This window comes from Panthera onca, chromosome B1, assembly GCF_046562875.1.
Source record: "Panthera onca isolate mPanOnc1 chromosome B1, mPanOnc1 haplotype 2, whole genome shotgun sequence".
Lineage (NCBI taxonomy): Eukaryota > Metazoa > Chordata > Mammalia > Carnivora > Felidae > Panthera > Panthera onca.
In genome coordinates, this window is record NC_138342.1 from 336,090 (window position 1) to 350,499 (window position 14,410).

The 14,410-nt window shown below is 55.8% G+C and overlaps 1 protein-coding gene across 5 annotated transcripts in view; it reads right to left on the bottom strand.

Moving 5' to 3' along the window:
* Positions 1 to 14,410, bottom strand: part of GAK (cyclin G associated kinase) — a 52,987-nt gene that overhangs the window by 38,043 nt on the left and 534 nt on the right. For 2 of the 5 annotated variants that reach the window (XM_078446388.2, XM_078446386.2), the window contains exons 2-5: positions 6,294 to 6,355; positions 5,593 to 5,652; positions 4,568 to 4,682; positions 933 to 1,075 (exon numbers count right to left, since the gene is read on the bottom strand). In XM_078446388.2, coding sequence (XP_078302514.1) covers positions 933 to 1,075; positions 4,568 to 4,682; positions 5,593 to 5,652; positions 6,294 to 6,355 — 380 coding nt within the window. The other 3 variants (XM_078446387.2, XM_078446390.2, XM_078446389.2) reach the window with 3 other exon arrangements.

Below are 14,410 nucleotides of genomic sequence, written 5' to 3' on the forward strand. Positions count from 1 at the left end.
GAAAGCTGGCCACAGACCAGACAAGAGAGAACACTAAGGGACTGTAAGGTTCTCCGGCAAAAACAACCTGTGCCAGCAAGTAGGACACAGCGGGGGCCACCGCTCCCCCAAGAAGCGGTCGGAGTCAGGGTGTGAGCTTCATGGACGTCAGGCAAATCTCACAAAGTCTTGAGTTTCCCAAAGACACAACAGGGGAAATAGAAACTAGGCCATTAACCAGGAGAAGGCATTCGCAGCACAGACAACATGAAAAAGGCCGCCGTAAGAACAGAGGGAGGAGCTCCCGCTAACGAACAACCTGATGGACAAGAAAACAGGAAAAAAAGCAAAAAGCAAGTTAACTGAAGAATAAGGCACTGACTACAAACACAGCAAAAACCGTCTATTTCACGAATCACCAGGAAAAGGGAGAATCAGGACCGCGGTGCCCCTCGTCCCCAGCAGGCGGGCGGCTGCGAGTACCGCAGCCCCACGGTGCCCTGCCGAGGCACGTGCGCACTCCTTGTGGTCCCTCGGCGGCACTGGTTGCTGCGGGACAGCGAGCCCCGTGGTGTCACGCCGGGACGGATGACCACAGGGCGAGGGCACGGACGACCCCGAGGGGCGGCAGCCTCCTCCCCACTCCTGGGGGCGGACGGAAGGGAGGGAGCCTCAGTCGAGAGCATCCCCGGGCCGGCCGAAGGGCCGGCAGGGGGCGTGACGGCCAAGCAGGTGGCACGAAGCCACAGGACCAGGCCGCAGGAGGCCACAAAGCCAAATGATACAGAGAGAGGGCTCGGCGCCGCTTCAGGGGAGAAACTTCCAGCAACCCAGTTTGGCGTTAAGAAGCTCCTTCTTCTCTGGAAAAGCCATTGCACACTTCACTGCTGGCAAGCTGGCCATCCTGACCGGGGGCAGCGGGGCAGGCCCGCGAGACGGACCGGAGGCGGTACCTTGAGGTCTCTATGGATGATGGGCGGCTTTTGTCTGTGCATGTGCTGCACGGCTCTGCACGTCTGATAGAATATCTTCAGAACAGTATCGCACGAGAGCGGACCTCTAGGTTCAATTTTCTTTAAAAATTCCACCAGCTGCCCTAAAAGAGACAATTAAATTCACATCACCATGGAGCCAGAAATGCTACACCCGCCCCGGGCGGCCCCCCCCGGAGCCCACCGCGGCACTCGCGGGTGAGCGTCCGCCGCTAGGGCCCGGACACCCGGGAAACCCCGCGGAGGGACGTGAGGTGCAGGGACCGCCACCGGGATGCGACGAACTTACGGAGCCTCCGTGGGAACACCGCCGGCCGCGGCCACGTGGAACAACGGCCAGCGGTGCGCGCGGTACAAGGCAGCCCCCAAATTCACCACGGACCGCGTACCCCACGCGGCCGGGCGCAGGGCGGCAGCTACAAGAGGAACGGCCCCAAACGTGCACGCGGAGCTCTCTCAACCACATCTAGCGAAGCGGCCACCCCGCCTCCTCAGGCAACAGGTCACCTGTCTGTGAGCACCACGTCCCAGTAAACGCACAGACTGCGCGTGGACGGGGGGAGGGGGAGGCCACAGGCAGGCACGAGGTACTGGGCCGCACCCCAGTCCCGGACGCGGCCCTCCCTGGGCCGCTCCTCCCCGTCTCTGTAGCCCAGACACCTGCAGTCCTTGGACCCCGCGCAGTGAAGCCGGGAAACTCCCGGGCGGGGCCAGCCGGCTCCGACGCACGCGGGGCGAGAGCTTTCTCTGTGAGCACAGGCCGTCTCCTCCCCGCCCCGCACGGAGCACCCACGTTCCTGCCTCCGGCGCCTGCCTCCACAAGCTGCCCACACACCACACGCCTCGTACCCTACCCCTACAACCCCATTCCCACCTGCGGCCCCCTCCCTGGAGCCTCTTCCGGAAGCCCACCCTCTCCTGGGCCCTGCACCGCTCCCTCCCTGCTCCAGGCCCCAGGCTGTCTCTCAGCCTTGCAGCCCCTTCAGTTTGCCGGCACACTGTTGAAGCAGAAGCAAGGTGGTTACCACCCCAGAGGCCTTATCTCTTGTGACATCCCCACACAGACTCCCCTCCAGCCACATGCCTCCTTTCCGTCCTGCCCCAGGACCTTCGCACATGCTGCACCCTCAGCTGGGACGCTTTTCCTGTCTCACCTCCTTCAGCTCCCGGTCTGCGCCATCACACCCTTTCCCTGGCCTCTTTCCTCAGTTTCGCACGGGACTACCCAACCATCACTGAGGACTTTGGTTATGGTCTATTTGCTTTATCTGCTTGAGTCACTGAACCCCTGTGCCTGCGTACGGTAGTGCCAACAGACACGATTTTCAACATGAACTAGATTCTAGCTGCTCTGAACAGGCATAGCGCCTGGGGAGAACAGTGTGGACTTCGTACACTCCCAAGGGGTTTGGATTTCTTTCATAACTGCATCACCTTTGCAACTTTCAGAACAGGGAAACACGGCTCAGGACCCACACGTCCTTGCCCACTGACCCATCTGCCGTGGAGCCTCCACTCTGGTGATCCAGCCACGGTTCCCCACACACGTCTGACCCTGCCCCGCCAGGGCCACCTCTGCTGTGGCTCTGCAAGGATCTGCCCTCTCTCCAGACCTGCACACCAGCCCACCTGGCCCTCACTCCACCAGACCACCCCAGCATTCCCCTCTCCCCCAGCCACACCTGCCTCCCAGCCTTGCACCCGCACCCTCGGGAGGGATGGGGTGCCCTCCCTGTGATGCAGACAGGGCAGGCAGGGCACGGGCCCCACGAGGCATCGCAGAGGGTCCAGAGCAAGGGTGACACGTTGACCACCAAGCTGCCTGGAGTTATGGGAATGAGCCAGCCTGTGGCGGTGGGGATGGGGTGGGGGGGGGGGGTGGGGGGAGGTTGTCACAACGTCAGTTCACAGTTCACTGGCCTCTGGGTCCAGCGAGAATTTAAAGGAAACTTTTTAAAAGTAACAATCCCCAAGGTGGCAGGACAGCTGGAGAGGACGCAGTGCAGGACGAGCGTGGGGCGCGAGGACCGGCGATGGGTGGGGGCTCGGTGAGCACGCATCCAGGCCCTCCTTCAGTGGGGCTGGCGCCCACACCCCTCCCTGAGATCCCCTCCGCCCTCCGCCCCCCCCCCCCCCCCACAAGCACCCCCAGCCTCTCACACTGCTCCCAGGCTGGCGGCCCACGCAGCACCACACCGAGGGCTGCACTCTGTGGGTCTGCCCCGTCGTGGAACCACGCTGCCGCCACCACCAGGCCCCACACCTGCTGCCTCTCATGGGAGGGACGCTGGCGCTGGTGAACCCACAGCCTTCTAAAACGCAGCATGAAAGTGACCCAGAAGCACTGAGCGCCCTGAAGATGAACAAGGACTCGGTGAGCGAACCAGACGTGCCAGCTGAGGAACGCAGGACAAGGCACGGCCAGCATCGGCAGCGGGGCCCCCGGGGCAGAGGGAAGCTGCGTGCAGCCTCACGCGTACTGACTGGGGGTTCCACGTGGCACCCCCTACTCCACAACCCCGACCACAGGATCGCCAAGCTCGCAGCAGCTCCGTGCGCCAACATCTGTGGTCAAGAAACGGTATGCGTCACAAAGAGGGTGCTGGTCGGGGACGTTGCGGGATGGACCCAGGAGGCCCCGCAGAGCCTTCAGGAGAGAACAAGTAGGTGTTTGGGCGCGAGAAGATGCCCGACGCAGGAAGCTTTTCTCAGAAAAGAGAAGTACGTGTCGCAAACCCCCACTTTTAGGAAAACCTCACTCCCCTACGCTTGAACAGGGACGTCCTGCCCCTGGATGGTTCCTCACCCTGGCTCCTGGCCACTGCTGGCCGTGCACACCGCGCTCAACGCCTCTGCCCTCACACCACCTACAGCGCCCGCGTTCTCCTCTTGCATCACCACTCCTCCCCGCGCCTACGCTCACAGCCCCCGCCGCTCCCTTCTGTGAGTGCTCCTCTCGGCACTCCTCTCGTGGGCACGGCGCTCGGCTGGGCCGCTTGCTCCCCTTGGCCTGTGGCCACGGGGCTGAGGCCTCTCGTCTCCCAGCACGCACTAGCGGTGACCAACAGGAAAGCGCACCCGGCTTACGACGGCCGATGGCTCCCGCCTCTGGCTCCGGACAGTCCTGGCCAGGCGTCCGCACCCACCCGGCCCCACGAGTCCCGCCTCCACTCTTCTCGGACAACTCGTGCCGTCTGGCGTCGCACATCAAGACCGTGAGCTCCAGCGGGCAGGCACTCGCCGGGCTCACTGCCGCCTCACCCACAGAGCAGACGCCCCACGAGGGCGTGAGCCCTGACCCTCCCCAGGGCAGAGAGACTGCGCCCTGCCTGGGGGATCAGGCACGCCCCTCGCCCGCGCTCCCTTGGCACCATCCACACACAGTCACACGGCCACTCTACCCCTACAGCTCTCTGGAAGGCGCCTGGGTCCCTCCTACTCCTGTGACGGAACTCAGGAGTCTAAGAACACGGGGAGTGCTTGACCTAGCAGGTCACGTGCCCTCAAAGGCCACGGCCGCAACCCCACCCTGTCCGTTACACCTGACCGCTCAACCACGTGACAATACTGTGGTCCAGACTCCAAGGAAACGTTACCTTTGCAGAGCTCGGTGAGCAGCAGGAACTCGGCCTGCCCCGTGTCCGACTCCTCCTTCCCTATGGATGCTGCAGAACAAAACTGGACAATATTGGGGTGGCCAGAAAGTTTTTTCTGCAGGTGTCTTGTTAAAGGAGAATGCGTAAGTCTGCACGTTTAAAAACAAATATACATGTGACATTAAGACACTAAAGTCAAAGTGTGGAATGAAATTACCTTACAGTCCCAGCACATCGGAGCAGAAAGACGGAGGGCAGTGGTGGTGGGGGGGGGGGGGGTGGCGAGTAAGGCAGGCGGCAGGGAGGAGGGAACGGAGAGGGAAGGTGGGGGTGAAAACCGCCACCACGCTGGCCACACGCACCTGACCACGGGCCAGGCAGGACAGCAGACAGAGGGCACATGCGGGTGCGGGACGCCACGGGTGTGAATGAGCCCGCCAAACCTCTGCAAGGCGAGAGCCCGCAGGCTCACGGTACACAGAGCTTCGAGAGAGAAAAGAGAACACATTCTGACAGCAGAGGGCAAGAGCCCAGCTGAGGGAGAACGTGTGCCAGAGCTGAGAGCCCGCCAGAGAAGCGCCACAGACCCACGAGCCGTGCACAGAAACCCGACAGCCTGACTGCCGGGGGCAGGGTGAGGGACAGAGGGGCTGCTGACCAGGAGGGACACGGAGGCCCACTAGAACCAGGCCCAGCAAGGGTCCTGGCAAGAGCCGGAGCAGCGGGGCACGCCACGCTCACTAAGGGGAAGACAGAAGGGCGGAGAGCAGGAAGCAAATCCTGCGTGAGCACGGAGACCTCCCGGGCCGCAAAGCTACTGAACCTCTGACTGTTACCCTGGGAGCGAAGGAGGAGGAAGGAAACCTTCTCCTACCAATACTCTACAGACAGGTCCAGTGAAGGCGGAAGGCCAATTTTAGCGTGTCCGAAAGAGCCAGAGAGCGGCCCGGCGGCGGCGGGCGGCCGCAGCTCGACGCAGGCCTCCCCACGTGACCGCACGTGCTCTCGTCCCGGGAAAAGGATACCATGAAACAAACTTCCTGAATGATGGCTCTGTTCTTTTCCTCTTCGTTAGACAATAACCTCTGTATCGGGAAATAAACACAAAGATTAAGGAGTGTTTACCTTTCTATTCTACACCCAGAAGAATAAATACAACGCATCTAAAAGCTTAACCTGCTTACCTGTATTTTAACATCTGGCCCGTGTAAAAATTTGACAGAAGGTTAAGACCCTTGAAAATGGTCTTTTGTGACCCAAGGACACCAGAAAATTGAAAAATAGGAGGCTTTCTCCAAAGAGGCTACAGCAAAGTTAGAAAATCAAGGAAAATGGGAGAAGACGCCGGCAGAGAAGCGGGCCTCTGTTCCGAACCTCCAAAGTCAGGCAGCCCCTCAGCAGCAGCCCTGGCACCGGCACCTGCACGGCCCCGGGAGGCCCCCGCCCCCCAAGCTGTGGACACAGAGTTCACAGCAGTGACTTTCAACCCCCTGCTATCTGTGGAACCCTCCTTCTGGCAGTCGGCACTGGGGTCGCTCCTCGCCACAAAGTCGGAAGCCACAGCTTAAAGTGTTCTGCAACTACTGATGGCCTCGCCCTCAGAGGGAAAAAACAGGACAGACTGTTTAAAAAAAAAAAAGCAAACTAAATACTAGGGATGACTCTCCGGAAACTTAGAGATCTACTTAAAATGGCCCAAACCCCACACAAGTGCCGCCCTCGTTACCTTCAAGGCGTACTCTCTGCCACTTCCCAGGTCTTGAGCCTCATACACAAACGCAAACCCTCCTGAAAATTAGAAAGACGTACAGGTCAGTTCAGTGCTCTGACTTCCCTTGACATTAAGCTTCAAAAATACGTTCCCTAAGTGAAATACAAACCGGGCTTGTGGCCAGCAATTTGCTGCAGAAACGACCCTCATTTACATGACGCTGTCTTTTAAATATCCCGCTTTGGGGACAGGAAGGAAATCAACACAGGAACAGAGATGAGTGAGGGAAAGAATGGAGAAAATCAACAACACCAAAGCTTCTGAAAGCCAACATCCTCTGAAAACAAGAAAATGAAGCTGATAAATTCTAGATAAACTGATCACCGAGAGAGTGAGAGCAAGAAAGGAAAAATTAACAGGAGCAACTACCCCCAGAACAGAAGGCCAGCACTGCCTTAATGCCCCGAAACGACTTTAAAGTACATCCAATATCACACGAACACAAAAAGTCCTTTTTTTAAATGTTTATTTATTGGGGGGGGGGGGGTAAACGAGCAGGAAGGGGCAGACAAGGGGACAGAGAATCCAAAGTGGGCTCTGTGCTGACAGTGCAGAGCCCGACGTGGGGCTCGAACTCACAAACCAGGAGATCGTGACCTGAGCTAAAGTCAGAGGCTTAACCAACTGAGCCACCCAGACGTCCCAACAAATTTTTAATTCTGCATAAGGTAAAATTTCAGCATATCAAACCCAACGATATATGAATACACTGTGACTAAGAGTTGATTAAACCTTTGAAAATCCCTGTAATTCTCTTGTTTTTAGGTTTCATTTGCTTAGCTTCTTCTAGCTCCCCACGGTGGAAAATTACATCATGACACTAAGAGCTGTGAGCAGACACCCTACGATGCAGCCATTGCACTACAAGGTATTTATCCAAGGGATACAGGGATGCTGTTCCAAAGGGACACATGCACCCCAAGGTTTATAGCAGCACTACCAACAATAGCCAAAGTATAGAAAGAGCCCAAACGTCCATCGATGGATGAATGGATAAAGAAGATGTGGTATATATATATATACGACGGACTATTGCTCGGCAATCAAAAAGAATGAAATCTTGCCATTTGCGACTACGTGGATGGAACGGGAGGGTATTATGCTAAGTGAAATTAGAGAAAGACACAAATAGTGACTTCACTCATATGAGGACTTTAAGAGCCAAAACAGATGAACATAAGGGAAGGGAAGCAAAAATCATATAAAAACACGGAGGGGAACAAAACAGAAGGGACTCATAAATATGGAGAACATACTGAGAGTTGCTGGAGGGGCTGTGGGTGGGGGGATGGGCTAAATGGGGGATGGGCATTAAGGAGGGCACTTGCTGGGATGAGCACTGGGTGTTATATGTAGGGGATGAATCACTGGAATCTACTCCTGAAATCAATGTCGCACTATATGCTAACTAACTTGGATGTAAATTAAAAATTTTTTTTTTATTTTTTAAATAATAAAATAAAATAAGCAAAAGACACACAGAGACATTCCGCCCATGCAGGTGCATGGTCATCCTCCAGGAAGGTGCACCTGCAGGCACAATAAGCTATCGGTACACACCTGCTCGAATGATCAAATCAGAACACAGCACAAAACATTGGCAAGGCCACGGAGACACTGGGTGACTCTTTGTGGCCACAGACTCCTCACGTTGAGCCCTAGCTCCCAGTGTCACTGGATCAGCAGACAGGGCGTTCAGGGAGGCAATTAAAGAAGTGAGGTCATCGTAGTGGGGCCCTGACCCAGCAGGACCGGGGTCCCTCTCCACCCACGTGCACAGACAAGGTGCCGTCCGCCAGCCAAGGGGACAGGCTGCCCGGGAAACCGACGCTGCCAGTGCCATGATCTGGGACAGGAGCCTCCAGAACCGAAAACACAAATTCTTGTCGTTTATGCCTTGAAACTGTGCTACTGCGCCATGGCGGCCTGAGCAGACCACCACACTCGTCTGCCGCTGGTCCGAAGTGTGAGAGGACACAGCCGCTCTGCAAACAGGCCGGCAGGTCTAGACAACAAGGCCTGCAGCTACCGCACAAGTCGGTCATCTGCACTCTCAGCCACTCACTCCAGAAAAATGAGAACCTGAACACAAGTGCTTATAGCAGCTTTATTTCTAACAGCCAAAAAACACCTGGAAACAACCCAGACGTCCTTCAGCGGGTGAACGGCTGAAGAGATGGAGCCACCCACACCACGAATACTCTTCACCAATGAAAATGAGATCACGGACACAACCACCTGGGTGGATTTCCAGACACTAATAGCGAAAAGGGCCAATTCCAAAAGGATACACACACAATGGTAAAACTGTAGAGACAGAGACCTGATTAGTGGCTCCCGGCGTTAAGAACATAGGTTTTAAGGGGATGGAAACTTCTGTGTTTTTGACTCTACTGACGTCAAGATGCTGGTCGAGACACTGACTAGTTTTTCAAGTTGTTACCACTGAGGGAAATGGGCAAAATATGCTGGTACCATTTCCTAAAACTACAAATAAATAAACCCACACTTTTCTCAAAATTGCAAGTTTACATAAAAATATTACTGCTGAATAAAACATCTCGAGAAACGAAAGGGCAGGCATTGCTAAGACGCTGCTGTATGCATTCATTCTGAGTATGTTCTGGAATTGGGAGACAGGCACAGGTACCTCAACTGTCGGGGCCAGACCCTCGCCCCTCGAAGGCAGGCTGGCCAGGGACGGCAGCGACCCCATCCGTGGCTTCCCTCCTCCTCCCCACATACGCACACGCATGTCTGTTATATAAAATGCACGACTTGCATCTGGAATAAAAAGCTCCCACAACTCCTGCCCAAGGGGAAATGGACAAGACTTAGGCATTTCACACACACACACACACACACACACACACACACACACAGATATGTGACTGGTTAACAAGCAGGAGAAAAGTGTTCACACTATCATCAGATAAGTGTAAATCCCGTGCCAAGTAGACACCAGTGCACACACCTGTGGACACACACCAGTGCGCGCAGAGCCGAGGACGGGCACGCACATCCGAGGACAAGCACCAGCGCGCACACACCGGAGGACGGGCACCAGCGTACGCACAGCCGAGGACGGGCACGCACACCCGAGGACACGCACCAGCGTGCACATCGAGAACAGACAGAAAGAACTGAAATGACGTTGAAGAACACCGGCGAGGGTGTGGAGACGGGAGCCCGGGGCCTGCCGGCCAGAGTGCAAATCGGCGCAGCCCTGCTGGAAAGCGTTAGCCGTGTTCACGTAAAGTTCATCCTACATCCAACCCATACCCAAAGATCCCCCTCCTGGGCACTTTACCTGAGAAAACACACTGCAGGCGAGCAAACAAACCTCAGAGCCACACAGCTGGCCCAGAGGGGGCACTCGAGCTGTGACGCCATGTGCATGACACTCTGGCAGAGAGGGGACTTGGAGCCGGTGGCTGGCTGGAAGCGGGGAAAGGGGCTGGGGGCCACGAGAGGCTTCCTGGGGTCGCTCAGCTGTTCTCTATCTCTTCAGGTGGTTGGCTACACGGGTGTAAGCCTTCACCAAAGCAGTTCCATTCTGTAGATTTTTCTGTATGCCAATAATTTAAGTCGTTAGTTAAAAGAAACATAGGCATAGGACATCGATGCACCATTCCAGAAGAGGAACCTGAGTAAGTAATAAGCACCGAAAAACGCACCAGCTCGTAAATCAGAGAAAGGCAAATCCACACGAGCCCACACGTGTTTGCCCATCACCATGAGGGATGGTGTGGGGACACCGGGGTCTGGCAGGCCTCCACGTAAGGTGGCGAACTGGCGGGGAAGACCGTGAGCGCCAGGAAGAGATACGACGGCACGAGGAACAATCCGGGAGATTCACCACGTTTTGTCAGCACTGTTTCTAAGAAACACTTTCACAAAAGGAACAGAATCCTGTCACCCACGTCACATCCTCACATCGGCACCACACATCTTCGGGGTACGTGACCACGCAGAAGTGACCGTGCAGACGGCAGGCGTCCACAGAGAGGAACAGGCCGAGCCACGGAGAGACAGACGGCAGCCTTTCCCAAGGCAACCTCCCCTCCCCCGGTGACCTTCAGGGAGGGTGACCTCCTCCCACAATAGCGCCCCCCACCTCATGACCCCTCCACCGTGACTTCCCCCCAAGGTAACCCCTCCCACGGTGACCGCCCCCGTGATGTCCCACTCCAGCCACCTGCACCTCAACAGAAAGAAACTGGAGAAATTACACACGCCTGCTGCCGCAGTCGCCCGAGGCACGGAGCAAAGGGCCTTGGCACTCAGCTCCCACCCTGGCTCCACAGCCCCGCCCACTTCCATCTGCCTCAGACAGGTGCACCGCCCTTGCTTCCTTGACCTTGACGTCCTCCACGCCTCTCTCCCTTCAGGATGCACTCCACAGGCTGACCTGGGCCAACATGCAGGTGACCAGACACGCTCGAGCAGATGCCAAGGACGCCAGCCTCCCGGGGGCTCCCAGGCCCAAGTCCACCACTCACTGGCCAGAGGCTCTGGGAAGCTACTCCGGCCTTAGCTCAGCCGCTGTCAGGCTCGCAGTCCACGTGAAGCACCAGGCACGGTGTCCACCAAACAGAGCTCTGTAAACAGTGTTACGCTGGTTATTATCATTCCACACGAGGTGTTCGTCACCACGGCTGAGGGGCTGATGATCAAGGCGCCAAGTCGCGGGTGAAGAGGGTGCGGTAAGGGGAGCTGGGAGAGGGCGACTGATCAGACACAAAATCGGACGACACCACCCTGAATACTAGCATCAGTGCCCAAGCTCTCACGGCAAAGACCTGGCCCCTCTGTGCTCTCAGGTGTCTGGAGAGAGGGCCACTCAGCACCCCTCCCCGGGTGAGAGTCGCCGTGGCGGGCGATGGAGAAGATGACCTAGAAGAAGGCCACCAAGCCGCAGGGCTTGGGGACCAGGCACGCTTCCTATGTGAAAAGAGCGACGAGCGATAAATGAACGTGCTGTGACCACTGATCGTCTTTTAAGATCGAGGGAAACGTCTTCTGCCGTGGACGCCTGTAGAGCGTGTCCTGACCCAACAAGCGCTCCTCTCCCTCCGTCACGCCAACCTCAGTGGTTCCCGACACCCCCAAGCAAGAGTCCTGTCGCACAGCCCCATGACCGTCCCTGTGCCCTGCCGGTCCCCACACCGGCTGCAGACAAGGAGGCAGAGGAGTGGAGGGCCCACGGTGAGCGTGCACTGTGCCCTCACGGCTTCTCAAGCCAGCACCGACCCCAGAGAACACAAGGGACCCACGCTAGGTTTATCAAAGACCACTGATACCACGCGTGGCACACGGCGTTCCAGCAAACAGATGCTGACTGAAATTCACGTAACATCCAACCAAACACACGTGACTAGTTACGCATAAATGGCGGGGCGGCTCTGTGGCCTGGTTTCATCTTCAGAAGAGAAGCCCACACGCCACCTCGTGTACCTCACTAGCAGTGCGGCCACAGTGAAGCAGTCACGGGAGAGGTGGACTCACCTTGCATGACAAAACCCTTGTCTTGGCTGTAGCCATCACTTCTGTCACCTCTCTTTTTTAAATTCAATTTTTAATTTTTATTTTTAGAGACAGAAAGAGAGAAAGCAAAAAGAAGGTACGTGAGCAGGGGAGAGAGAGGGAGACAGAGGGCGGGAGAGAGGGGGAAGAGGGGGGCAGAGGGGAGAGAGGGAGGGGGAGAGAGAGGCAGGGAGGGAGAGAGGGAGAGAGGGAGGGAGGGAGAGAGGGAGGGAGGGAGAGAGGGAGGGAGAGAGGGGGGAGGGAGAGAGGGGGGAGGGAGAGAGGGGGGAGGGGGAGAGGGAGGGAGGGGGAGAGGGGAGGGAGACAATCTCAAGCAGGCTCCTCGCTCAGCACAGAGCCCAACACAGGGCTTGATCCCATGGCCCCTAGAGTCAAAATCAAGAGTTGGACGCTCAACCAACTGAGACACCCAGGTGCCCCGTTACCTCTTCTAACCACAGGAAGCAAGAATGTGCAAAATCCAAAACAGGAGAACATAAGGATTGTATTCTAGAATCTGCCTGGACTCAGCATCTCTGACGTGGGTGTTATTCCCGCTAACTTGTTTTGTTGTTTTTTTAAATGAAAACTTAAAACCAACTTTTGAAAGGTTAGGAAGCTATCTGGCTCCAAGTTCTGTCCACAACCCATTTCATATTGCAGATGCAAAAAACAATGCTTTCTTCCTAAACCACTGACAGCAAAACGTGGTGTACCGTAAATTCACCTGGGGCAACACCTGACACGAACTGATATAGGGCTATTTAAAGACTTAATCACCCACAGTGAGGATACTTACCTAAGTACAAACATCTGATTTGATTATTATTAAATACATTCCCAACTCCTGTAGAAATATACAGGATATACAGGATGTCTATTATCTTCTGAACCCTAAATAAGTCTGAAGTTGTCAACATCTGTACCCAAGGGACTGAGTTTGGAACTCCCCACGTTTACACAGGACAGCAAGAATTCCCGTGTTCCAAGGCTGATGTTTTACATGAAAGACTTGACACGAGTTTCTCAACATTTCAGTTCCGAAAGAGGCTTCACAACTTTAAAGGCTACACGCCAGCTGTTAAATGTATAAAGAGGAAATCTACAGCTCATAATTGTACTGGTTATGTTTATCTTCCGACTTGTCTAGATAGCAAAGGGAGTGCGTTCTTTTGCACAACCACATAGGCTGGTCCCATTTCCTTATTCTGCGTCCTGGTGTTAAACAACTTAAATGGTGACAGCTTCCTGCTCCACAAGACCCACCTCCCGGCTCTGATTACCCCTCCCCCAACCTCACCCCCACCCCGGGGCACATTCTCTCCCCTCTCACCTCAGTTTGGCCCTCTGGACCCCTCACCACTGCCTGTCCTGTCCCAACAATCCCCCAGGGCTGTGCGGTCCTGTCATCAGAGGGTGTGTCTAATTCCAGGAAGCAAAAACCACCTACTGTCCACTATGGATTTGTTAAAAAACAAGACAATTGTCTGGTATTTTCAGAATAAATGAATTGATGTGAGGGAACTCTCATTCTAACAGATACCACCCTTCAGAATGTTAATAGAGGTTCTGGCCTCACCTCTGAAGACCTTGGGTTGCTGGTTTTTTTGTTTGCTTTTTTTTTTTTTTACACCAAATCACACCCAAAATCTGTTGCTTTTTTTACCCACGTGGAAAAGCAGCGTGTGCTGATGCTGCAGCCAGAACATCCCCTCAGGCCTTTAGGAATAAGGTGAACGGTCAGCTGGTGTGGTTTCCTACCTCAAACTGAGCATAAACGGAAGTAGGGGTGGCCACGTGACAAGCCGAACCTGAGGTCCGGAGAGCTACCGGACAGGTCGGCTCTCTCGCCCTGTACCACTCCCTCGCCCCATGTTAATTCAGGGAAATGCCGTTCTGTTTCCGTACCAGCCCCAAAGACAACTGTGTTTAGCCATTAAGCATCCCAGCTAGCAAAATGTGACATACCCCTGTGGGCGCCCCCGACAAAATGTAAGGAAAATCCAGAAGAGAGAATGGGATCACATCGACGTTGGCAATAGTCTCTGTGTGAGGAAGAGAAAGGACATCAGGAAGCTGGAAACAGCAGGCAGAAACAAAGATGACTAAAGAATGGCCCGGAAATCTCTCCGTGCCTGACGAGTCCAGCCTGCAAGGTTCCACACAGCTCACAACTGCTGGCATGCCCTAGTTTACACGGACTCACAAACAGAGATCAGGGCAAAGTGAAGCTCAGGTGGCAAGAGGAGGGAGCTAGGCTGTCACAGACGGTCACAGCACCGTCTACGCCAACATCCAGGGAGGGCAGGACTGCAGCCATCCTCACCAAGCTGCACGAGCACCCACGCCCAGGACCCTGAGAATCGAGGGGAGCTGGCCCGATGTCCGGAGATCCAGTGCTGTTCCACCGCCCCCCCCCCCCCCGCCCAATGGCCCAAGATGTGAAGGGAAGGGCCGTGACTCGTATAGGTTCCCTTCCTTCTGCCTCCACTGTGGCCCCTGACCTGCTCACCACCCCCTCCCCGCTGCCACGGCCTTAACTCCGG